Source organism: Cololabis saira, chromosome 10 (genome assembly GCF_033807715.1).
Source record: "Cololabis saira isolate AMF1-May2022 chromosome 10, fColSai1.1, whole genome shotgun sequence".
Taxonomy (NCBI): Eukaryota; Metazoa; Chordata; class Actinopteri; order Beloniformes; family Belonidae; genus Cololabis; species Cololabis saira.
This window is the reverse complement of record NC_084596.1, coordinates 18,545,667-18,572,846: the sequence shown is the minus strand read 5'-3', so window position 1 is coordinate 18,572,846 and position 27,180 is coordinate 18,545,667. Positions and strand designations below refer to the sequence as shown.

The window sequence follows — 27,180 nt, the reverse complement described above, 5'->3', positions numbered from 1 at the left end:
GGCTTATTTTCATAAAGCGCCTTTATACAAGGAAATGTACGTTTTACGTCTCATTTATTCATTCACACACGCACTAATATACTTGGAAAACAGTTAGGCACCAAATATAATATATTTAATTTTCTCAGATGGCAAAAATAAGAACTTTATTGATCCCACATAGGAGTAATTCATGTTAAATCAGCCGAAAAACAATATATATCCCCCCTCACAAAAATAAGAAAAATAGACAAACATATTTTCTCATCAACAAAGCATATTTTACATAAACATATTTTACATTTTTCAAGTAACAAAATAACATATTTTACAATTTTTCAGATTTTTTCAGTTATTTTATTGTCTGAAAAATTGTTCAAATGTTATTTTATTGTCTGAAAAATGGTTCAAATATGTTATTTTGTTAATTGAAAATTTTAAAATTTGTTTTGTTGATGAGAAAATATGTTTCTCTATTTTTCTTATTTTTGTGAGGGGGGATATATATTGTTTTTCGGCACTACCTTGTTCTTTACAGCTGATATGACATGAATTACTCCTATATGGGATCAATAAAGTTCTTATTTTTGCCATCAGAGAAAATTAAATATATTATATTTGGTGCCCAACTGTTTCCCAAGTATATTAGTGCGTGTGTGAATGAATAAATGAGACGTAAAACGTAAATTTCTTTGTAGAAAGGCGCTTTATGAAAATAAGTCAATTTACTTGTTTACAGCGCAGTCTTATATTTGTTCACTGATCTTTATGTATGATTAATTTCGAACATTTCTATAGTCAAAATCGTTGAATTTGCATATTTCCTGTTCAAAAACGGTGCTGAAACGTGAGGTGCGGCAGCAGCGAGCCGAGCCTCACCTTTGATTGGGCAATCCATCACAAACTGGGTTGATACGTGCAATTGGCGCGTGCTGGTTGCCGTGTCTCTGCATGTCGCCAATATAATGTTTGCAGATACATTTATATACCCGGATTTTCCACAGTCTTGCTAATGTCTTTAACCATTAAAGTTTAATGTTTGTAAGTGACATATTTAGTTTCGCTGATGGGACATAAAACCGCATTGAAAAAGACACATGGTGCACACAATACTCTGCCGCCCTGAAGGGGACGTACGTGAGTCCACGGCTGCTCGGGGCTGCTGTTCTTCACGCAGAGTCAAGTGCGCTGCTGCTAGATAATATAATTTAAACTTAAAAATTTCTCACAACTGGACTTTCAGTCAAAGTGATTAACAACGGAAGACCAACGCCAGAGCTAAAAGGTTTGTTTCAAACAGCGGGACAGAAGGTAACCTGCTCTTTTCAAACGGAATAGGACAGATTCAGGACGGCTTTCATCCCTCCCCATCATCTCCATTAAGGCAGAGAGACTTTTAAAACTAAAGGAAAATAAGGAGGACTTTTACAACAAAGTAACTGAGGTTTTTGTGACGAAGGATAGGCGCATGGACTTCATCTACAAATAGCCTAAAGGTAAGACCACAAACAGTTTTCTACGGAATATTAGGGCCATGCAGGAGAAAAAATATTTGTGAGGGGAAGTTTTTTGTGCACTTCGAGAAAAAAGACGAAATATCAAGAAAAAAGTCGAGACTAATGTTGAAATACAATTTCAAGAATAAAGTCTAAATTTCGCCTTTTTTCTCAACATTTCAACTTTATTGACGAAATTTTGACTTTTTTCTCGACATTTCGACTTTTTTCTCGAAATTGTACTTCAACATTATCTCGACATTTCGACTTTTTCTCGAAGTGCATAATGAAAAAAAAATCTTCCTTGCCTGGCCCTAATACTCTTCCGTAGTTTTCATTTCAATCTTATATAAAAAAAAGTGTAGCTTTTCTAGTTTCATATGATACCCACTATGTTGGGGTGGAGAAAATTGATCATGCGTTCTCTTGCATTTTGTTGCGGGTGTTGCTCGCGTTGGTGGCGCCATCATTTGTTGCATATGTATTTTTAAGTTGTTATAAAGCAAATCCTTTTGTTGACAAAACGTATTTGGAGTTTTTACATATTGGCTTTAAGGCTTCTTGTTTTAGAAACAGTTGAAAGAAAATCAGAATTAAAAGCTTTTTAAAAACAACTGAATATTTCACAAAAGGTCCAAATTTAAATCTGTGTTTTTGTACACTACTCTATGGTGTACAAACAGCATACACTGTACACACTCTCATTTGTGTTGTATGAATTGTAGAATTGCCACGGCCAACACACAGAAGGTGCAGAGCAAATGTCCTCTATCCACTTTCTTTCGCTGCTGTTATTGTAACGTTTTTTTTCTCATCTTTACGTATGTACCTCGTGTGTCTGTGTGTGTAAATAATGCTGAGACATGAAATAACCAGTAGCCAATTGAATAAACTACCCTTTTGGGTTTATATAGTTGTAAATCTGAGCCTAAAGGAGTCAGTGCCTCACCAACCATGAAACTCACCGCAAGTCAAAACAGATTGGGATGTTTTATTCTCTGATGCAACTTTAAAAATTACTTCTTTACCAATTGTGATAGCCCAATGTCCGACTAGTCAGTGTCACCTGAACGCGGCATCACACGGTATCAGAGGTGGGCGGGGCCTGTTCAGACAGGTGGGCGGGGCCTGTCCGGACAGGTGTAGCGGCTCAGCGCTGTGGTTTGGGCGCATCAAGGTGTGCGTGACAAACAGGCAGGTTTCCGTTTGATCCAGACACGCACTGGTTTTCTCTCATGCGTTTACTCACATTTCCATGATTTTGAAATGAAGTTAACACATTTTGCAGCTTCCAGGAGAATATTCCTCTCATATTAGGGGACAACAAAAAGGGACTTTTTTCATCTTTATTTCTGCAAATGCAGTTAAGAGGAAACACCTGTCGCACTTGCCTGTTGTGGAGTCTCAGGTGTTGCTGTGCGGAGTTTCTAAACTTAATGCATATAATGAAAGCTTGACGGGACATTTTTAAGAACAAGAACGAAACTAGTAAAGAAGAAGTTTTTTTCTTTTTTTGTGACTACAAATGGATTCGAGAGGAGAAGTCATGGTTCTGCTTCTTTTAAGTGGTAAGTTTCTAGCTCCTGAAATGTGCAGAGAAGAAAGGAAAAGAAAGAATTAAAAAACCTCAACTCTTTTGTTAAGTGTATCTGTTTTAGGGCACATTTTTTTCCCCTTCCGCCTGAGTTTGTAGTTATAATGTATAAGTATTTATAGAATTTATAACTTATAAATAAGCCATAAACACGGTACATGTGCGTGAGACATAATGAGGAACGAGCCTGCGTGATCCTGAGTGTTAAAGTTCATTTCTGGTCCTGTTTTAGACCAGTGGTCAGAACCCAAGACATCATAAATTAAGCATGTCATATATTTTACAGATATATATATTTTACAGATAAGAGAAAAGAGATGGCACTTAGGTAAAAGTTTTGGGACTCTGTATGTTTCCAGTCGGCAAGTATTAACAGTTTAGATTTTTACTTTTGCACATTAGAGGGTTTCAGTTCTTGTTTGGGTGGTTTAACCCTTTTTTTATTCATGAAAAGTTCATCTGCTTCTGTAATATTGTCGGCAGTCTGTGTCCATTGCTCTTCTGGCATCTGCTCACAGCTTGGTTGATGATGTGGGGACTGAAGGTCATGGCAAGACCAAGAGTATGATCAAGTCCACCCCAGTGGTAGTTAAAGTTGTTTTTTTTCATGCGATTTTGTAGGCTACCCATTTCACAAACCTTAACACCAAAAACTGTTTATTAATCCTATTTTCCTGGTATAATCTTCAATTTGCAAACTTCTAATCCTGAATTTGGTTGTCAGGGCATGACATGTTTTAGTGCAGGAACTACTTGTCCTGGTGTAAAGACTCGCAGTGCTCCAAGTCTCTGCTAAATCCTCCTGGAGGTCCTTTTATCCCCATCCAGGAGTTTTACAGCCACATTGAAATTGTTTCGCTCCTTTAGGAATTCTTCAAGCAGACGTCACCAAAAGCTTTCTGTTAACTTTCATTTCTTTACCATAATTGAAGCTTTTGAAACAGTTGGCGTCAGTGTTAGAGCAATGCTTTGTGAAGCTAATGGCTGCTGTGTGTTTGAACACGGTTTGAGGAGCCAGGTTATTTATAAAGCTTTACAATTTAAATCATCTAGCCTTTTCTAATGGCAAACATAAACAATGGATAGGCCAAACAAGCTGATGACGATGTTCTGAGAGCTGTTTATACCTTTTACAGGAAATCTATTTATCCTCTTCTAAGCTCATTCCTTTCATTCGTTCATGGTAACAGAAATGTCTAATTTAGCCTCAAATTACCATTTTGATTTGGTTTAAATTATTGACTCCTTCTATGACAAGCTGTTTAAAAGAAGAAAGACATTTAGCTTTGAAAGGCATCAAAGCCTAAAATAAGAAAAAAGAAGTTTAAGTATATTTATTTTGAACAACTACGCTCTTTGACCATGTGGCCACATTGATGAGGGGATGTCTTTTACTATTTGAACAGCATGTTTTGTCCATAAAGACATCTTTTTTTCATGCCTGACTTAAATGCATCACGATAAACTTGAATGCTGATTGTGAAACAGGCTCATGAGCAATTCCTGCAGCATGAAGATTGGGCAAAACAGGCATTCACGTTTGAACTGGGTGTTGTCAAGCTCTGGGTCCAGAAGCGCGTCAGCCTCTGCAGGGGTGGCGAACCGGGCGGGGGAGCAGAAATGTGGCTCAGTCACATTCTTACTTCTGAGCAGAGCTCACCGTCCAACCTGCGTCTTCCTGTTTTTGTGGCAAACTTTGCTGCTACTCGCCTGCTTTTGTGTCCTACTTTTGGTTTAGATTACAGCCACTGACGGAGCAGGAACATTGCCCCGCTTGCCTCAGAAGATCAAATCCACTTATCAGACTATTATTTTTGACCTCCAACCGCAGGTGTGATAAAGTTACGATCATCCTGAGTGAACAGGAAAAACTTGTAGAGCAGCCGTGTGACCCTTTTAAGTGAGCCAGTGTTTGTCTAGTGAGTGTGTGTTTTAACTCTTTCCTGCTGTTGCATTTACCTCCCTCTTCTCACAATAATCCCTTTCGGCTTCCCTCTGAAATCAGTTTCAGTCTGAGTCTATGTGTCTGTCTCATTTGCTATCTTTCCTCAGTAAGGTCGTCCACACTTAAGCCCTTTGTTGTCCAGATTTACATTTTCCGCCAGCATGAAGAGGGCTGCCAATTTTTTTTTTTCCCACGTTAGTTCTGTCAGTCTGTCCTTGTACTGGATGTGCAGGATTTAGTGGAAGTTTGTGCCCCATATCAGCACTTCTGTAATCATTAATTCGGTTTGTTAATCAGTAGCCCCAGGGAAAAAAATAAATCCATGTGCTTACCCCAGAAATCAAAGTTCAAATGTTTGGCTTTTCTTGTTTGACTTCTCTGATGCCCATTTCTGCTTGTGTCCCACGGTTACATGTAGACCTTCAACCAGTTGGGATAACAGTCTCAGTCATTAGTCAGAACAGCACAGACGTTATCGATAGCTTTGATAGTAAAACACGTCGCCGTTGCAAGTCTATAAAAGAAGCCACTTTCTTTCTGTACTTGAGCAGAGAAAAATGGTTGATGTTTTCGTTAAAGAGCTCTGTTTTAAAAAGAAAATAACTTCTGATTTAGTGTTTCAATTAAAGGATCAACTTCACAGTGAAGTCTTTAAGTGAGCTTCACTGAGAGGGAAAAATACACAACCTGATTATCAATATATTTATCGATCTTAAGTATAAAGTGTGCCAAAACACTAAATCCATCACATGAGACCAACATGACATGATCAAGACGTTTTGTTATGATTACTAGTTTTTTGTTGTAGTTACTCGCAGACCTTCAGGCCGAAAGCTGCAGATATTGACATGTCTAGGGTTTGGGACTTCCATCTGAGTCATTAGACTGCTAAATAAGAGATGAAAGTAGTCACGGTGACATCACACGTTGTTTTGTGAGACACTTTTTGTTCTTTTAGCAACCATTCATGGACATACGGATGAAGTTTGAGAGTGGTATTTGAAACCTGATCATAAAAGGGGGAAAAACAAAGTGTGACGTGTGTCCAGAAGAACAAAAAGCACAATGATCAGAATGAAAGAATAAAAATAACATGAGGGAAACGCTGATTGATCATATTCAAGGGGCTTTATGAATATAAAGTCACTTTTATGCAGAGATTGGAGTATAAAGAGATTCCCTCCATCCGTGCATAAACCACCCTCCCACAAAGCAAAGGGGAAAAAGGAAAAAAAAAAGGAGATTCTGGTGTTTCCCATGGGAAAAACAAACAGTTTCCCCACCATCGCTGGTGTTCCTGGTGTTACCTTGTCGGCAGGAAACACCAGCAGGTGGAGGCTCCTCCAGGTTGCCAAGCATCAAGGTTGGCTGAGCAAGTTGGGTGTCAAAGTTTGTTATGCAGCCCGTCGTGCCGGTCCCTCCCTCTCCAACCTCTGCGGATTCATAATCTGGTGGCATTTTGTTCTGCAGTGTCCTTAACTTGCTTGTCAAGTGAAGAGACATTTTGTTAGGTGTCTCCTCAAAGCCAGTCCTGTCCGGCAGCCGTCTCGCCGTCCCTGTGACGGACTCATTTCATCCTCTGGGGCTTCTGCAACTCATCGTTTGTCCCCGTTATGCCTTTACACACAGTTAATTCACCGTTTCCAAAGTACTCAGACTAACTCACTAATGCGTGACTGAAGGCAAAAACGTATCAACGGGTATTGAATACAATAATTTTGTTTACTGATAGACACTTAAGGGGGTCAAATGCCACCAACTTGTGGTTTGTGCCTTCTTTCAGGGTTCCGTTTGTCTTCTGTTTGTCTTTGTTTCAAGTTGTGTTTCGTCGCTGAGTTGAACCTCACACCCTGTTTGTCAAGTTTGCATTTTCAGTCGGCTGTGGTGGAAAAACACTTAGGAAGAAAAATCTTCATAACTCACCTTCAGGCATCGTCTGTAGATATTCAGTTTTACTTTGAGGAAGATGGTGTAAAGTACTGGGAGCTATTAGATATGCCATTTCATGTCCAGTATAGCAGACTTTGATGTCACGACTTTAACCTAAGTTTAACCCGACACCTCATTTGTGAAGATTAAATATGTGGTTCATAACTTTCATGCAAAAAGTTACATGCACCTTGAAACTCACTGGAGTCCTGAAGGTGCAGGTACAAATATTTTTGTTTGAGGTGCTCCAGCACTCCACAAGCCTTATTTAAATAAAACAGACAAAAGTATGACTTTCTCAGTGGAGGAAATGAATCATTCAAGTCCTCTGACAAAAGAAAGAAATGTGGATTATTAAACCTCTTCTGTCACACCTGCTCATAAAAATAGAAAAGTTTCTGCTCTAAAAGAAAGACTCGACTGTTGCTGAAGTGTTTTAGTTCAAGTGTTTATACTTTGCTGTATTCAGTGTGCATGTTTTCTCCTTGTTGGCATGTCAGCAGACAAGCAGGTTAGGTGAACTCCTCGTAGGGGTCAACGTCTGTCTGCGGGAATAGTTTTTGTCTACATGCACGCCTGTAGAGGCCATACCTGATCTCCTTCTGCATGCACTATGGGATATTGTCATGCCCGGGGCATGCCATTTATATGCTATATAACAGAAAAACATCAGATTATAACACTGCAGGAGAACTTAGTGCTGCAAAAGACTATTAATGTTAGTGTTTTTTTGAATTGTGGAAAATGGTTATTGAAAGACTCCTGACTGAGCCTGTAGTTGATATTTCACCCCTAAGATTTTGTGTTTATCTGAGAATCAGCCCATTCATCCTACAGTACTGTATATAATAATCCCTCTTACCTTCTTATTACCTTGCACAACCTTTAATGCTGTATCTCCTATTGATTACATCTGTTCTGGTTGCCTTTCCCCGTCAGTGTCGTGTGTTGGCGGTGACTTTGTGGAGCCTCGGGAGCCCGTTACCTCCCTGCGCTCCCTGGGCGATGCTCAGACCCGGTTGCCCTGCGTCTACAAGGAGGAGGAGGGGGAGAAGGTGGTGCAGGTCACCTGGTACAAGGAGCTCCCAAATGGCACGAAGGAGCAGATCATCACGGCCCACTTTCAGGACGGCCACACAGGTGAATCTGGGAATGTACACTCCCTCAAGAACCGGTTTGCATGATATGAAAAGTTGTCTAGAAAAGAAAGTGTGATGAAGAAGCTCTTGGTTTTATAATAAGCTACTCTGTGTATTTTTATCATTATTTTCAGGTTGTTTTGCATCATTTAAAACGCATGTTTTTCCTCCTAAATTATAAACATATAATATGAATGAATTTGAATTTGGATGCAACTTAATTTTCTGAGCTTTAATTCCTAATCAAAACATTTTAATTTCAAGAAGGTTATACTGAATATGCTTTATAGGAAACTTCATTACTGTGCCTCAATGATTGCAAGATTAGACAAAGAAAGAAATGCAGTTAATCACTGCGAACTATAAGTGCAAGGTTAATAATAATAATAATAATAATAATAACGATGATGATGATGAAAATAATAATATATTCATAGGTACCTTTTCTAGAGCTATAGACACTATGAAAAGGGGAAAACAAATATATATAAAATCCTATACCATAAATACAACTATAACATATAAAAAATAAAATAAATAAATAATATATATATATATATATATATATATATATATATATATATATATATATATATATATATATATATATATATATATATATATATATTAGTATATACACTAAGAGAAAAGGGAGACTTGTCAAAAAGTTTTACGACTGACTTAGTCTGTGTTCACTCTGCCAGCTCAAATCAGCTTGGTATCTGTTGCCATTAGCAAAATATACACTTGCAAAATATAATGTTAACAATCAGCCTGAAAGATTGGATTCTGATCAGGCTGGCAGTGTAAGCATAGCCTTATTGTAAAAGTATTGCATAAAGTGATCATTGATGTTTGCCGTCCTCAGCGGGAGACATTTTAACCTCCTGTAGGAGGAAACAACACATTACTAATCTCATCAGTGATGTTTGCATTTCCTTGTTCTCATAGTGTGTATGCACTTAGTACAATTTGCAGGATCTTTAATACTTGTTAATGTTAATCATCCCACCTGTTGTTCTCCAGCTACAACGATTTAAAACATCCTCTGTGTAAAGGTTTGATGCCTTTAGGTTGATCAGGGATTCAGGAATTGGAGAAGACTGCTGTTTAGTCGTCTTTGAAGGAGATGCTGAGGAGCTTGACTGAGACAGAAACTGTGTTCGCTGTGTCAAGTTTAAGGCAGATTCAGAGATTAACTCTTCTCTTCTGACATCCTCCGACACTATAAAGATGTTTGTTCACGAGGATTGTTCACTGGTTTCCTTTACAGTTTATTACACTGCAATAAGTTTACCAGATCAATTCACTGAGTCTTTCTGATTGAGTCATCCAAAGATTAATTACATCAAAGATGTGTTTACTGTAGGTGAGCTGGTTTATCAATGATTATCTTACACTTCCTTCTCTATCTTTGCTTCTTTTGTGTTTGTTATCAATATCCCAAACACATTTATTTGACAGAAACTAAACTAAATTAGATTGTAAAGCTATCATAATAAAAGTATTGAAACAATGCACGCTACTGAAAAATCAGGTTGGGTCTCAGACGACTCAGGTTTACAACTTTCACGGTCTTTTCCCACAACTGATGCCTTTCACCACGAAGGATTACGTTTTTGTTCTCCGTTTCGTGGTTGTAATCGTCCAGAACTGTGTTTGGCTTTCAGAGTTTGGGCGTTACTCTGGCAGGGTGAGGTTCGAGAACGGCAACCCCACAGAGAACTCAGCCCTGCTCATCCCCACGACGGAGGCGTCCGACGAGGGCAGGTTCACTTGTCACATCTCCACCTTCCCCAATGGAAACTTTGAGAGACACTTCATACTCACTGTCTGGGGTAAGTGTCACCTCCTTCCCTCCACGCCCATTTAATCCTCTCAGCGCACACAGAAGAGGAGCTGCTCAAACGTTTGCTGCTGTGGCTGTAAATAAACACCCCCTAACCCTAAGTGTTTGAAAAACCCACACAGAAAACATTTAGCTTCTGCTGATAATGTTCCTTGTTACTTCACATGGAAAATACAAGTCCTTCATGTTTTAAATGGCTGAAATGAACTTACTTTGTGAAAAAAAGCATTTGTTTATTATCATTTGCCACATAATTAAAGCAACCTTATACTAAATTTAATGTTAATTTCATATGATGTAAATAATATGAAAAACATATACAAATATGTTGTAACTTTAGCTTGTATAGTTATAATAAAACATTGTTTTGATTCAGTTTGTCCCATGAATTGTCACTATAATCTGATGAACGTGCAACTCGGATTTTAAGATCCATCACTATCATCTGATGTACATATATACAACTTGGATTTTAAGATGTGTAATGCATTTTTAAATTTTTCGGTGAACTATGTAGAATATAACAATCGGGATATCGCATAATCGAGATATCGCAATGTGTATCGTATCGTGGCTCAAGTATCGTGATGCGTATCGTATCGTGAGGTCCTTCCCAATACCCACCCCTAGATAACAGAAAACAAGTTTGAGGCACAGGAAGCTTGAAGTTTCCAAGTCGAGTCAGTCTGACAGGCAGATTGGAAAGCTTTTCAGCTTTTATCATGAAACTCTTGAATACATCTGCCCCCCCAAAAACAAGCAAAAAGAAGAATATGTACCGACATATGAAGTAAATCCTTTTGACACAGTTGTAGGTTATTTGATGACATTTTAAACATGTACACTGCTTTAACTGCTGCTATTAGTGTTTTGTTTTAAAAAAAGGAAACAATGGCTAAACTGCAAGTATGAAAGAGACCTATTAAAAGTCTAGAAACAAGTGCAAACACTTGGATGTTCTGTTGGATGAAAACACCTTTTAGGAGCCGTTACGGTGCTTGTGTATTGTTCTGAAATGATTTCTGCGTCATCCTTACGGCAGCTCAACGAATGCGCTTTTTTGGAAGCGTCCTTTGAGAAATGAATCTTTTGTAGTGACGCTATAATTATGATAGTTGTTCTCACTTTCCTGCGGGGCTTCAGTAACGGCCGTTCAGTCCCAGGCCTGCCTCGGCACGCCTCCGAGACATGCAGGCAACTAACTGACAAGCTGGATTCCCTCAGTTTCAAAACACGCAGCCATAAAATGCTGATTTGCACATGTGTCATTGAAAGCTGTAGGCAGAAGCAGCTCGGTTGTGTAGCTTTTAATCCTGTTTCATGGGTTTTTCTGTTGTTATTCTGTAGATGAGCCACACTGGGATTTCATGTGTTTATGGGTTCCGTTTTTTAAAGGTTTTAACTTGCAGGTTAATCCGTAATAATAGTCTGCGTCACTAATGCAAACAGCTTGTTTAATAATCTTAAAACCAGCTGAAAGACTGAAAACGCTGAGTGTTGACGGCAGGCGTGAGATGACCGACTGTGAGTCACACAGTCGTGTTAAACCAGTTGGAGACACGGGAGGTTTAGGAAAAACAAAAGTGTTTATATCTAAATATCTCAGGTGACATTTGCCAACACGGTTTTGCAACGTACTCCTTGCAAACATTTTTGATGAACACGATGAAGCTTTTCTAAAGAACTGCATAACTTCAGTATCGTATTACTGTAAACTCTGGAGAATTCCTAGCACGGTGAAACTGCTAACATAAGACGAAACCTAACGCTAAGCCTCACAGAAACCTTTTGTCGTGTCATTTTGGTTTAATTGAGTCTGATTACAGGTCTCGGCAAAATACCTGGATGTTATGGTCAATATAAACAGAGAATGCAAGGAGTTGAACTCCAAATTTGATGGCATTGAATTTGAAAAATGGCATTTTGAAAGTGAGAAATTAGATTTTTCTTAAATTTGGTGACGGGTTTAAATAAAATCAGCCACTTTTGTGTCTTTTCCTGCTGATTTATTCTCTTGTAATATGTGCTGAGTGAGGATTGGCATTGTTTTGCTGAAATATGCAAACACTTCCCTGAAAAAGCTTTAGGCCCCGTTTACACGGAGCAAAAACGGATGCGTTTTCATGCGTTTTGGCCGTTCGTTTACACGAAAACGGAGCTCAAAGTCACCAAAAACGATCATTTCTGAAAACTCCGGCCAAAGTGGAGATTTTCAAAAACTCAGTTTACACGTTTGCGTCTAAAGAGAGGAAAACGGAGATCTAGGCTTCAGAACGTCACAGTATGCAACAGACACATCACCAGCGTCATGTGTGCCACCTGTGTTTACAATTAATTTGGCCACCGTCAATATTTTCTTGTATTTTACCTGTTTTATATTCTAAAGTCACACTTAAAAGTAACTCCACTTCTCTGTCACTCCAAACGAAAGACTCTCGTTCCGTCTTGGAAGTAAAGCCTGAATTATGGTCCCGCGTTAAATCGACGCAGAGCCTACGGCGTAGGGTACGCGGCGATGCGCGCCGTACGGTGTGCGTCGCCGCGTACCCTACGCCGTAGGCTCTGCGTTGGTGTAACGTGGAACCATAAATCAGCCTTAACTGGAAGTTACACGTGTCATTTGTTGATGTTTTTTCCAGGATTCTGGTTGGCTGGCATGACGTTAACAGCGTATTTATACGGATCCGTGTAAACGAAGAGATTTTGAAAACGATCTTGTGTAAACAATGGAATTTTTCAAAACGTAGAGGGGGAAATATCCGTTTTTGTAAATACCCGGCTATGTGTAAACGGGGCCTTAATCTGGACAGCAGCATATGTTGTTTTAAACAAACAACAAAAACAAAACAACCTATCTGACCACTGGAAACAAACATGGACTCACCATTCATGGAGTAGATTTATTAAACATTTTGTATTTGTGACTGTTTCGCTAAAATGCATATTTGTGGGGAAACTTCGAGAGATGAGTGCAGTCTGTTGTTCATCACCCGAGGACCTTGATTGTCTTTTAAAACCTTTGCGGGGATCTCTTGGATCTTTCAGTGAGGATTAAAGTGGTGGATCATCGTAGTTTTCTATAGAAAAAACATACTGAAATAAACTTTCTTTTTTCTCTTTCTTGTTAGTTTTACCCATTTCCTCCCTGGACCCGGTGACTCTGGTAGAGGGCCAGGAATTCGGTGTGGTTGCCAGCTGCCGAGCTGTGGGTCGCCCACTTCCACAGCTCTCCTGGGACACAGACCTGCAGGGCTTGACCCAGAGCCGCATCGGCGAGGGCGGGACCGTGACCAGCCTCTTCTCCCTCCACCCGCTGCGCAGCATGAACGGGAAAAAACTGGACTGCTTGGTGTCACATCCGGGCTTGAAGGAACCCCGTAGGATCACAAACCGCGTGGCGGTTCAGTGTGAGTACAGCTGATGGTGTTACCGAAGGACCCATTCAGGTCTGAGAGAAAGTAAATATAGGAAAACTCTTTTACCTGCTGACAGTTAAAGTCACGTTGTTGTTTTTCCCAGTTTGTTTTTGTGTTTTGCACTTCAGAATCATTGTATCGGAGGGCGGGCCCAACAGGCTTTGTGTGTCAGAGCGAGTTTATCGTCTGAACACAAAGGAACAATGCACCCTCCTCAAAAGAAGACAATCTGCCTTAATGCTAAAGTACATAGTGCGTTCATTCAGTATTTAAAATACTGAAGCGCCACACTACTGTTTCGTATTAACAAATGAGAAATGCGTACGTGTGAACATTTGTTTTTGTTTGTTAAAGTGAAACATAACTCGCCGTCTTGGGTCATCAGTCGGCTACGCTGGAATGTTGCTTTAGAATAAATATTCATATAAAACAACAAACAAAATAGTTTTTGAGGGTTTCGGTCAACAGTTTCAGGTTAGTTCGGTGGGTTTTGAAGCTCTAAGTGATGGCAAATGTGTATGGAGGATTTTTTGTGCCAAAATTAAATAAATAAATACATCATTAAATAATTAAAATGGGAATGAAATATATCATTAATTAATTAAATGTGTCATTAATTAATTAAAATTAGAATGAAATATGTAATTAATTAATTAAAATACAATTCATTTTAAGTAAAAATATATATTTATTATTTCAGCATTTAATTAATGATTTCGTGTTGAGTGTGAATCATGAAATGTAAAACTGCATTTAATTAATTAATGACATTTAATTAATGATTTCGTGTTGCTGAATCATGAAATGTAAATGTAAAACTGTCAGTTTCACTCGTCAAACTCAGTGGGCGGATTCCAAACACCTCATTGGTTCCCCTGTACATCAAGTCAAGATGGGAAAGTGCAGAAATAACTCCAACGACTTTGAGCAGTTCCTCTGCTTTACACGCTACATGCTCGGGGTCAGCAGATCCTACTTCCACATACTCTGCAAGGTTGAAGATATCGCTCACCATCTCTCTACAAAGTTCACGAAAATCATTCCAAACTCAGCTGTCATGTTTAGAAAGTCCAAAGCAGTGGATTCTACTAGATTTGCGTTAGCTCCGCCCACTGAGTTTGACAAGTGAAACTGACAGTTACATTTACATTTCATGATTCAGCAACACGAAATCATTAATTAAATGTGTCATTAATTAATTAAATGCATTTTTACATTTCATGATTCACACGTAACACGAAATCATTAATTAAATGTGTCATTAATTAATTAAATGCTGAAATAATAAATATATATTTTTACTTAAAATGAATTGTATTTTAATTAATTAATGATATATTTCATTCCCATTTTAATTAATTAATGATGTATTTATTTATTCAATTTTGGCACAAAAAATCCTCCATAAATGTGTATCAGTCCTGTATTATGAATTTAATCATGGCAACACAAAAACCTGTGGAGAACTATTTTATGTCTATATAAACAAAAGGACACACAAATGATTTTATTTTTAGATTTGATATAACCTGTTTGCATTACCGGTATTTATTTCCAAATCATTTGGGTTTTGTGTATTGGAGGATTTAGTAAAAGAAATGACACACAAGTTGTTACACACCAGACAATCTTGATCTGATCCTTCCATCGGACACAAAAGGAGACTTCACATATTCCACGTTTATTCTTACATTTTAAGTCCCTCCATGTGTAATTTCTTGTTGGACTCTAACTACACACAAAACTCGTTTTAAATTCATAAACAAAAACAATCGGACAGCTTCTCTGAACTTATAATAATGCTTTCTTGTTCCTGTAGCTGTTGACTCTTAAAGCAGGAAGAGCAGAAGTGTGACTGGTTATTACTGTTTTATTTGGTGTGTTAGTGGCACTTCACAGCTTGTATTTGCTTTTGCAGCAACTTGAACAGGAAAGCCTTAAGTGGGTTATTGACATAAATAACTACACCTATGTTTACGCCGCAGCATCTTTGGGTCAAAATAAAGAGAAATTGCCCTCTTTTTTTCCCCCCCATCAACTAGTTCTCAAGAAATCAACCTTTTCTGTTTTAAACACAGAAACGTGCTCTGACACTTAACAGATCCAAATCTTGCAGAACTTGTAAGCAGGTTCGCTGCTTCACTGTTGTCCAGACTGGCAACTAAATGATTGGGTTTGATGTCGATACTTTTATTGACACCTCCAGGTGTCATAATAACGGTAATTCATTTCAGTTCAGTCTTTTCGTCTGAGCTGTAGATCAACTTTTTAAGATCTTCCCGTTAGAATCAAAACTATGCAGTGGACTTTCATGATCATATTTGTATACCTTTATTGTTGGTCTGTGAAAAAAGAATCTGTGAGAGCGAACCAAACATCAAACAGTCCAGGCAGACTGGATAAGTCCAGTCAGACTCCCCAGTTGGACCGAAGGCCAAAGATGTGAACTTAGGTCATGAATTTGCCAAGTATAGGGTTTGATTTTGGGGCAATTTATACTTTCCAGAGAACATAACAAAAAAGGTTCAAAGGTTTTTGTGGCACTAGTGGCTTTATTGAGAAAGTAGGTGGACAGGAAATGGGTAGAGACGGTGGGGACATTGACTCAAACCAGACTATAGCCTCTACAAATGGAGCCCGCTCAACTCACTGAGCTATCCAGGGACCCAACAAAAAGTTATTTAAAAAATGACAGTTGATTGAGATAAATCTGTTATAAGATTTGCAGGAATCACCAGGAATAAGTGAGAAGGTTATCCTGCCAGCTGTGTAGTTATAAGTATGTTCCTTCAGAAAGAGCTTAAGAGGAGCTATCTCTTAAAGAAGATGTTTAAATCTTTTTAATTTAAATAATAGCCTACATTTGCGCCAGAGATTCCCATTCACTTCACTGTTGCATTTACATAACTTCACTGTCAGCATTGTCAAGGAACAGAATTTAGCTTTTATTTCTCTTTTTTTCATTTCAGCTCTTTTTTATCCAGCTGTCTTTCCAACAGAAATCTATTGCAAAATCTCAAATATTTTAACTTGATTGAGGTGAAATCTGGAGAGAGAAAGAAACGGGAAGCAGAATTTCATCCACCGTTAGAGATTAGAGTCAGAAAGGAGTAAATTGACTTCTGCTTTAAGTACAAACACACACACGGGAACAAGGAGGTATTCATATCAAATTAGATGCTCTTTTCTTTTTCTCTAAAAAGCCTTTAGAAGGATGTAAGAACCTGAGTCCGGATTCACAAAACATTCTTAAGAAGAAAAATCTTCTTAAGAGTCATTTTTTTCTTAAGTTCAGTCTTAAGAAGAAAAAAGAGAAGAAGTCATATTCTCAAAAAAAAGTTCTTAAGTATTTTCTCAACTTTATTCTTAAGTTTCTTCTTAAGAAAAAACTTAAGAATAAATGGTATTCTTGAAATAAAAGTTCTCAAATTTGTTCTTCACTTTTTTCTTAACTTAACAACCTTGACCTGTCTTAAAATTTATTTTGTGAAAAGGTAATAATAATAAAAATAATAAGCCTCTAATATCACCTTTTTCAACACATTTTAGACAAGTTTAGACTAGTAGGTCATAGTTTGAGGATATACTTTGTAATTAATTACACAAAGAGCCTGTTAACTGTTTGTTAGCATGTTAGTTAGCATGGTAGTTAATTATTATTGATTTTCCCCAATAGTATTTTTTTTTCGCACATTAATCTCATCCACCATAACCTCAAGCTCCTGCCTTGAAAAGTTCCTGCATCTCTTTTTCTACTTCTCCATGTTTAGTGAGTGACTGACGGTTAAGACACAAACTACCTGTATAAATGTTGTTTGTTGGCGCAGTGCAATGACATATTTTAAGAAGTTCTTAAGTAGGAAAAATAAGAAATCTGTAAGAAATTACAGTTCTTAAGACGGTTCTTAAGTAAATATTGAGGAATTGCACTTAAGAACTTCTTAATTTTAGATCTTAAGACATTTCTTAAGATCGTTCTTAAGAACATGTTGGTGAATCCAGCCCCTGGTCTTGACTCGAGTCCTCACAGCTAATCTGGGACTTCTCAGCTTAAATTTGAACTTTTTATTTCAAAAACAACAATCAAATGTTTTTTGATGGTGTGAAAATAGTTACCGGGAAACACTTTGTGTTTCGTGTTTGCTGCCCACTTACATTTTGTGTTTGCATCAGATCCCCCAGATGCCACCATTTCCGCCTCTCCTGGTCATTGGTATGTGGGTTTGGAGGAAGCTGAGCTGATGTGTGAAGTCGTGGGTTTCCCCAAACCTCAGAACATCTCCTGGACAAGGTACCGTCATCGTACTTTCTGCTGCTCTCACAAAACAACACTTTAACGCCGTCTGGCTGCCAGCAGATCTGTGACAATTACACGTTGATCCACCTCACTGTTATACTCTGTGTTGCTAAATTGCTCTTAACATGACAAAGGAATGTGGCTCAAAATACAAGTAAGCCCCCACTGGCATGCATGTAATGGGTTTGAATGTAAAGGGGGGGCATCTTTGTTTCTGGTTCAGCTCACTGCAGGATAAGAGCTGTGGCGAAATGTGAAGTCAGAAAACGTGGGGAGGGTTATGTTTTCACACGAGGGAGCGAGTGAGCGAGTGAGCAACACAAGGAAGAGCAGGAGACGCATGATAAGCACTTAATCATAGTGCCGTGCTTTAAATATCGCTCTAATGTCTGGTAAAACACAGGGTCTGTGCTTTAATTAGAGACACAGTACCAGTTATTACAGATCTACCTCTGCACACAGTGGTCGAACGTTGAGTGTTGAATGAAAACTGTTTCTGCCGTTAGACGGCCGTGAGATGCTAAAATGATTCTTGATTAAACATCTCGTGATATCAATCTCCTTAAATAACTCTGCCGGAAATAATGACCCTTTCATCCTGTCTTGGATAACTGATCAGCTTTAAAAAGAGATGGTAAGTTAGCGATTACAAGGAACTATGTGTTAAATGATGCAGAAAACATGCAGAGTTTATGTAACATAGCAACCCAGAAAAACCCACTGATTCTAGTTGCTTATTAGCTTTTACAACTTTTGATAAAATCTGACATCTGTCTATCCATCACTGATAAATGCTCCAAAGCCTGAAACTAATTAGACAGCATAACATGCCGCACATGTTTGTAAACTTTGTGCTTAAAAAAATATATATGGTGAAATGGTTTTGGGTTTGGTACTTGTCCCATTCACAGACATTTCCTCTGGTACATAACGTACCAGAACAATCGCAACGTGTTTTTGCTGATACTAGTATGATGGTGTTCAGGTGGTTTGAATCTCATGGTAGCATCGCCTGGAAATCGACGTTTAACCAGAAGAACCAAACTTATTATTTTATCAGAGAGAAGACGTATTCACAATTCTCTACACTTTATAATTGACAAATGTATCCAAACCTTTAACGCAGTTACTTCATTTAAAGTACTTTTAGCAGAAATGGTGGGTTCAGGCCTTTTTGGAAAAGATCCCACAAGTGAGTCTTGTTAGTGCTCAGCTCTTTGGGATTCATATCCACATTTAAGGATGCTGAAATCTGTTTTTTCAGCATCCATCTCTTACTTTCTCTGTAGTAGTATCCCAGGACGCTGTTATGACCATGTCTGACTGCAGGATCTTGCTATTTGGTTGATACTTGGTGCCTGATTTCTTTCAGAATTTATTAGGAAATGAAACAATAATGGTCAACGGTTAATTTAATAATTTTGCTTGTCATTTCAATGTCTTATCATGTATTCTTTCAGTGCAAAAGGACTTTGTTTGACAAATCTACCATGAAGGCCCAGTTGGGGGTTTGCTGCTCTAATTGTTCACTTGTCCATAAAGGAGCCCTGAAGAATCTCCTGCATACTGATCATTGGTTGCTTGGTTGCGTAACTGACTCAAACCCTTCATCTTGTGGTGTCTGATTCAGCAGCCGGATCTAGAAAGTTCTCGTTGGCTTTGTTGTAGAGCGGAGATGGCATTTTTTCTTTGTAAATGCTTTTAAAATGTCCTCATATCCGTCCCCACATCTGTGCCTGAAGCAGTCATCTCCTGTGAGCCGACATATTCTTCTCAGCCTCAGGGCTTAGCTTTCAATCTGGCATTTACCTTCAGGGGAGAGATGTCATGAAGATTGGTGTGTTCCTTCTTAATGGCAGCAATATATTGACTAAGGTGCATTTTTGTAAATGTGTCTCAAAATATACTTCCGTCTCTGAAGTCACTGATGAGGGAACCTAAAGGCCAGCATACTTGTTGAGGGCAGCTGTCTTCCTCACTTCCTCATCTTCAATCTGCAACTACTGTGGATTTTTCCTCCTTGTTCAATGGTACTCTTCACCTGACTGCTTTGATGTGAAGATATTTCACAGATATATCTTTTGGCTGCTCGGGGAGGATTGCTCACCTGATCTCTTATCACTCTCAGCCCTTACCTGTGTGTCACATGAAATCTCCACCTGTGGTTCTACGATGAAAAGCTGGTCACAGAACCTAGGTGGGGCTTCGAGAGGAGAAATCTGAGCTGGCTCCACTTTTGGGGGGTAAAGCAGCAGTTAAATAGTCGCTGCAGCTTTGGCAACATGACCCGTCTCAGTGGACCTGGTCAGAAACTTGCTCTCCATTATGTGGTGCCAGTATGTGGGAACTCTGTCCAGTCTCGCCGCCCTCCTCCACACTTAGTATTTCTTTTTCAATTCGGATCAGTGGGTACACGTTGTGGTGCATGCAAACTTGTGGTTTCACTCTGATTAATCTAATGTTCTAGTGTTTATTTATTATGCAAATCTCTTGTTTAATGTTATGCTGTTGCATTTGAACCTAAGGGCTTAACTGGAATGTAGCGTCATCCTTCGTTTTATTTTACCTTTGCCAAACTTCGTCACACCTGTTGTTTCCTGCAGTGACTCATAGGTGTTTGTGCGGTTAACCTCTCTCTGATATCTCTATTGATTAAATTTTCCTCTTGCCTTCAGGAGAGGAGGAGCTCTTCCCAATGGGGTGTCTGTGACTGAAGAGAAACTGATTTTTGGACGGGCCCTCCGCATGAATGACAGCGGGGTCTACGAGTGTGCGGTCAGAAACAGTCTGGGAGTGGGAAAAGCCGAGTTTACCTTAAATATAGCAGGTAGGTGCGTGAATCACTGCAGTGCTGTGTGCACAGGATGAGAAAAGATAGATGATTGCAACTAAAGAATATGAGTTAAAGAAAAAACACCAACAAGGAATAAAAGAACAACTCTCCTTTTATTTGAAGTGGTTGTGTAAATATGTCGGCCCCTGGTGGCAAAAGATAAGATCAAAACTGAAAGCTGCAGACGTGTTGATGAAAATGTGAATGATCTGATATCTTCACGGTCCCCCCCCCCAAGAGCAATCTCAGCGGAAGAGCGACGCCCCCGTCGACAATCAGCTGCTGATCATCATCATCGGCGCCAGTGCCGGAGCTGTGGTCCTGGGCCTGGTTCTGGTGGTGCTGCTGGTCAACAGCCACCACCGGCGGCGCAACAGGAAGCTGGAGCGGGAGCTCAACGAAAAGAGGCGAGTTGAACCACACTTTCTCAACGAGGCCCCACTGTGGGAAACTGGAAGCTGCTTTTGTGAATGGCTTTGTCTGTGATGACACCCTCTCTTGTTGATGTTTGGTTGTGGGCTGCTGTTTAAACGGTTTTAAAACGCATGACTTGTTTCCTGAAATTACATTTGAAGGGCTTTATTGTTGCATAAATCCTCTAAATATGCTCCTTTTTTTCCTTCTTCTTCTTCCCAGGGATGAAATTAGCAACCTCTCGAGACAGAACTCCTTCAGAAGGATGAACTCTGTCAGCACAGACCCCAGAGTGCAGGTACAAACACAAACAGTCTCCTTCTGAGAACAATAACTTGCAAGCTCCCAGAAAAATCACGTCGACACACCCGGCCTGGTTGGGTGGAGCCGCCGGTAATAGGCAGCCGTGTCTGGAGCGGAGACCAATGATTACAGGCTTCTACAGCTTTAAACAAATGAAACATTGTTGTGTTCATTGACACATATCATACATAAATCATTTGGAGGAGTTATTTTTTTTGTCTTTTGTATTGACTTTCACTATCGTTTTTTTTACACTTTTGCTTTTTCTTTCCAGCCGGAAGATTATGTGCATTTCATGGACGACAACCGAATAAAAAACAGCCAAATATCTCTGGTACGTTTAATGACTTCTTAGTACCTGGAAGTGTTTATCTGCTAATCTGCATGGTCATTGTTGAGATGAATGAGTGTTGTGTTGTAACTTCCTCCTCGCCGTCTGCAGGGGCTGCTACACTGCAAAGGCAGCCAGTCCACCCTGGGTAGGGGGTGGGGACCTGCAGGACGGGTGGACGAGCTGGGACGTCCCGTCGTCTGGTGCGACGGCGAGGAGAGCCTGAGAGGAGCCGAGATTGATGGGGAGAAGGAGGAGCGCAGCAGGGCGCTGAAGTTGAACCTGAAGGGCAGCAACATGTCACTGGTATGCATGAGCGTCAGAGAGGTTAGGCTGAAATGTAGTTTTGTTTGTAATGTGTAATTGTTTCGTTAAGTCCTGAGTTTCTGTCATGGACTACAAACAAAGAACAAAGAACAGATAGAATTAGAGGTGGAAACGCTCTCTGGTAAATGATGTCATCTTTATTTTTGCTGGTTTTTGTTGTTTTTTTTAACAATTTTTATTTATTTTGACGACAGACTTTTTCTTTTCCAAAAATCACTTCACTTTATTAATTTGTCCCTTGAAGGGGAATTAGGTTTTCAGCAGATATAAACATTCAGCACACATTCATCATACAGCTACGTTTAGTCATAAGAACATACATGATGCGAGCAGAGAAAAACTACATCAGGTGCACCAAGCTCATAGCCCACAGAACACAAGGAGGGAGAAGCAATAAAAAGGCAGACTACCGATCAGCATAAATAGTTTTTAATAAATTTCAACAACTCGGGTGGCAGCATGGACCAGGTTCTAAACCACAGTGCCACAATTACCTCCTCTTCTCTGCAGCGTCCAAAGCCTTAATGGAGAGAGGCACAAAGGAAAATGTACCGGTATATCTATTTTTTTGTCGCTGGCGGAACAGTTATGCGAAGGCCAGAGGGAAGAAGCTTATATTCTTGGTTAAGAGGGTGAGTATCGTCCCTGCGAATGGATTTTGCTTTCTTAAGCACCTGAGAATTCAAAATTTCGTCCAGACTGCTGAACTTCATCCCAGCAACTTTAGAAGCAACACACACAATTCTCCCCAGGGAGTTGTTTTCCTTGCTGGCAAGATTTCCGTACCAACAAATGATACAAAATGAAATAACAGATTCAATAAAAGCACTATAAAACATTTTCATCAGGGTTTTGTCTACCTGGAATTTAGTGAGCTTCCTCAGACAAAAGAGGCATTGTTGACCTTTTTTGCAAAGCGTGTCACAGTTCACATCAAATTTGAGCATATTATCAATTATAGTGCCGAAATATTTGTAACTGGTCACTAGATTATTAATTGAGTAATTATTTGAGTTGCTTTCCAGTTGAAATAAAAACACATTTTGAATTAAAACATTCCCGTGTTTTCTGCCGTGTCTTCCAGGACTCGGGCCTCCCATCGTCTCTGACTCCCCTGAAGCCGCAGCAGGACGACTGCGTGGGCCCTCAGGAGTCGGACCAGGGCCACCTGCAGGAGAGAGACTCTCCGTCTGAAGACGACTGGGCTCCCACTCAGTCTGGACGTGAGGGACATGACGACGAGGAAAGCAACAGCTCGTGCCAGATCTCAGAGGCTCTCACCAACCATTTTTACTACAGCAAAGGGCTGCTCAGGCCCAAACCACACTCCAACGCCATTCTGATGACCACAAAGTCGCAAATCATTTAAACCTCATACTTTCATCCTGAACATGGAAGCTTGTCTCATCCCTGCCACAGCGGTGAACCGTAATCTTTCTAACCAGACACTTTGAACAGTGTAAAACTGCCTTCAGAAACTGTCAGAAGGCTAATGTTTCCTGTTATCAGTGGGATTCTGCTCAGTTATTGTTCTATAATAACTGGAAAGTTAGTTTTTTTTGTTTTTGCCTCTTTTCATCCCGTCATTGGTTAACTGCCAGCAGAGACATGACGGCAGCAAGACAGGAAGTGGGACGTTACGGTTCACTGAAGAGCTATTCCATACTTGGGAAATGAATTATCCACAATATTTTTTTAAATCCTCTCACGGAGAGTCAAGTGAGCCGTAACTACAAGGGAACATAAACGGAAACTCTTCAAACATGCAAGAAATCAACATCCTTGTTGCGCAGAGTTGGTTGTATTGGGTAAATTTAAACGTGTATCCAAAGCTTTTGGTAATTTCTTCACGAGTCTCGCCTCTATCTTGAAGTGCTGTGTTTACATCCAACTATTCAGGGAGGTCAGAATGTACAAAGCGACTGTTGTCAAGATTTTTCCAACCAGAATACTCTTGTGGATGAGAACTGTGTACACTTTGTACATCTATGTATGATATATCTATATAAATATGTGAAAATGTAGTTGCTTGATGTTTATTACGTTGCCAACAGCCGACAGGTCAAACAAGCTCTAATTGAGGTAATAGTGGATCTGAGTGGATAAAAATGTCCTCATCCACAGATTCTGCAGGAGGGCCAACTACATTCATCCGAACAAGAGCTGTCAGTTCTAAGGCTTTATGTATCATGACTTGTTTTTTTTTAATCAGGTCTTAAAATTAGGTAAATGCCACCTAATTTAAACAGAAGCTCATAACGCATATTATGTCATTACTTGTCTGACAAAAACTAAGCTAAAATGCAGAAACCAGATGTGAAATCCATGTACACACCATGAATCATTTTATACTGTTGTTTAGTAATAATAATAATTTGATGTTATCATGTTCTGTGTGACATTATCAGTGTGTAGGTCTTTTCATAATATGCTGGACCACTTTCCTTTACAGGGTTGCTTCGCTTCATGGCGGTTTGTGGGCTCTTGTGCACAGCTCTCTCAAATCCCCAACTCTGGGTTTCAGACGAGCTGCAGTCTGGACTTTGACCAGGCCGTTGCACAGCCTTTTATTTTACATTTTCATTTCTGCTACTGCTACAGGATTTGCTGCTGTGCTTGCAATCATTGTTCTGTTGCATGAAACGATTTAAAACCAAGCTTTGCCTGTCGGGCAGATCTGGGAGGAGTTCATGGTCACTCACGACCGCAGGACGCCCAGGTCCTGCGGTCGTGCAAAGCAGGCCCACATCATCACCCATTTACCACTTGACAGCTGGTTTGAGGTGTTTATGCGGATAATTTCATGTTGGGTTTTCATAAAAATGTACCAACGATACTCTTGTGGTTTGCTCAGATGTAACTTTGCAAGCTGAGGCCGTGCTGCAAATTTCTTTTTACAGATCTTTTCTTCCCGCAGCCCTTTCAAATAAACCATACTTTTTTTTTTCCTCAACTGCACCAACGTGAACTTAAACAACTAATGTGTTAAGTGAAGCCTGCAACTCTAAGATGTAGTTTCTCTGAGCATTGCAAGGTCTGATCTTGGGATCAGTCTACTTCTGGGAAGATTGACAACTGTTTCAGTTTTTCCACTTCACTATAGAACGATGGACTGGTGACAAAAGTGTAATGGCTTAATTTGGTGTTCAATTGAGGATTTTATTTAGAGTTAGACATGGTGAGAACTACATCTTTTTTTTTTTTTTTAAATCTTAATTTTTGTTATGTCCTGATACTAAATCATTAGAATTGACAGGGAAAAAATACATGATTGTAAATATATAATGTTTTCATTTAGTATTTAGTGCTCCATGATGACGGACTGGATGAACTGTGAAAACCTTTTGAAGCACTGTTGGGAGATAAATATGTACACTTGTAAACTTATTTTTATATATCAGTGTTTTGACATGTAGATGTTGAAATGACAAGACGACACAGTCATTTATCTACATGCTAAAAATAAGAAAGGAAGCTGCAGAGGAACTAACAGCCTCAATGGTCAATATCACTAATTGGTTGACAAATTCTTGTTTACTCCTCAACGTTGATAAAACTGTATGTATGTTTTTTTCAAAGTCTGCAAATAGGGATCCAGATCTGGATGTTTTTTGTAGCAGGGAAAAGACTATCAGTAGCCCATGAGATCAAAGATTTAGGCATAGTAATAGATTCACAACTCACATTTAAAACCCAAGTTAAAAAAGTTGTGAATAAAATTACATTTAATGTGGTAAATTTGAAACACATTAGGAATAATCTAACAACTGAGGCTGCAAAGTTATACATCAACGCCATGTTTCTCTCGCACATTAACTACTGTCTTACCAGCTGGTCGCAGACAGGTAGGACCGTATAACAATCAGTGGAAAAACTCTATAAGCAGGCTTTGAAAACATTGGATAAAAAGTCTAATTTATATCATCATTGTAATATTTTAACTAAATATGGGTTTCTTAAACTGGGGAAATATGATTAAGTTTGCAGACATTTTACTTGTTTATAAAATCCTTCATGGTCTGGCCCCCTATCGAGCAGCTCATACCTGGGACACTATACCCATACAACTAAGGAACATCACATCTCTTCATTCATTCTCTAAAAACATAAAACAGTGGCTACTGGATAATCAAACATGCTGTCATAATCTGGTATAGGGGTCAGGTTATTGTTTTTACTACCTGTTTGTGTTTATGTGCTTTTGTGTGAGCTAATATGTTTGTGTTTCTAATTGTTTGTACTCTATGTTTTAGTGTGTTCTTTTTCAATGTTTTTTATATATACCATCAACCTGCCAGGGACTGCAGATGTAAATTAAGCCTGTATGGCTAAATCTGGCACATTTACATGATGGACTTAAGTGCTCATGTCAATTAATGTGCGTTGTCCCTTTTAAATAAAAAAATAAATAAAAAAAATGTTTATTCATAAAACTGCAGCATGTGGGATTTCAAATGTGAAAATAAAGGTCTTCTTGAAGTTGATAAGACAAAACTTTTGCAGTATGAGCCGGTTTTGGTTTCACCAATTAGATTTTTACTTTCTCATTAGGGTTAAGAAAGAAAAACAGAGATGATGGTCTTCTTTGGACAGGTGATGAGTTCAGAAAATATGAAGCTAAATCTAGTATCGTCTACTATAAAGTGTTTTTTCAGCTACTTCTTTGGGATTATCTATCTATATATCTATCTATCTGAACACCAGTTCTGTTGAGTTGGATGCGAGGGCTGTTCATCTTTGCTTGTCGTGCTGTGAAATAGCAAAGAGAAGTATTTGACACATTTTCAGACTTTGGGTCATTCAAATTTGCTGCTGCTTTACTCTCCATGGATCTTCTGAGTGAACGTAAACCTGGAACAGTGACACCTGATGGAGACATCTAACCTGTCCTCAATTCAATACAGACAGCTGACAAATTGAATAAAGTAGCTGGCTGGAGTTTGGGTCCCGGTGTCTTCTCCTTTAAAAGGAAAGATTAGATGCACATCAAAAAGCATGTTCTTCTGAGTGATCACATTTCTTGTCGGGCCAAACATTTACACCCTGATAAGAGTATGTAATCCCTGTCAACACAATATTGTTCCCATCCGTAGGACACGACTAGTCACCGAAGGGTTTGTTAGTCACCGAATTTTCCTCTGGAATAATTGTATTCAATTTCTCTTTTGAGGTCTAAGGATTCAAAAAAACAACTGCAAAAGCAGAATGAAACTGTTCTGGTATAGCTTTTGGTGGAAGTATGCCTTACTATAATTATTTATTTTGATTATCCTTTTAATTTGTCACCCATCTGGTTCATTCATTAGTATTTTACGAAGCGGGTAGGGA

The 27,180-nt window shown here is 39.1% G+C and overlaps 1 protein-coding gene across 2 annotated transcripts; it reads left to right on the top strand.

The window, feature by feature from the left end:
• The first annotated feature begins 2,665 nt into the window (after window positions 1–2,665).
• On the top strand, window positions 2,666–26,318 carry nectin4b (nectin cell adhesion molecule 4b). Of its 2 annotated transcripts, none has more exons than XM_061731908.1 (11): window positions 2,666–3,043; window positions 7,883–8,083; window positions 9,753–9,920; window positions 13,060–13,338; window positions 17,521–17,638; window positions 20,320–20,471; window positions 20,716–20,884; window positions 21,114–21,189; window positions 21,469–21,528; window positions 21,637–21,831; window positions 22,937–26,318. In XM_061731908.1, exons 1-11 carry the CDS (start codon window positions 3,001–3,003, stop codon window positions 23,219–23,221), a joined length of 1,746 nt encoding a protein of 581 aa, XP_061587892.1. In that variant the 5' UTR covers window positions 2,666–3,000; the 3' UTR covers window positions 23,222–26,318. The 2 variants fall into 2 exon arrangements, with proteins under 2 accessions (XP_061587892.1, XP_061587891.1); XM_061731907.1 differs by having other exon boundaries at window positions 21,637–21,852.
• The last annotated feature ends 862 nt before the right edge of the window (window positions 26,319–27,180 follow it).

Excerpts from the sequence above, each read along its gene's own strand:
- nectin4b (XM_061731907.1), top strand. The coding sequence starts at position 3,001 with ATGGATTCGAGAGGAGAAGTCATGGTTCTGCTTCTTTTAAGTG. Across the intron at positions 20,472-20,715 it reads GTTTACCTTAAATATAGCAG|AGCAATCTCAGCGGAAGAGC; the intron begins GTAGGTGCGTGA and ends CCCCCCCCCAAG. Across the intron at positions 21,190-21,468 it reads GCACAGACCCCAGAGTGCAG|CCGGAAGATTATGTGCATTT; the intron begins GTACAAACACAA and ends TTTTCTTTCCAG.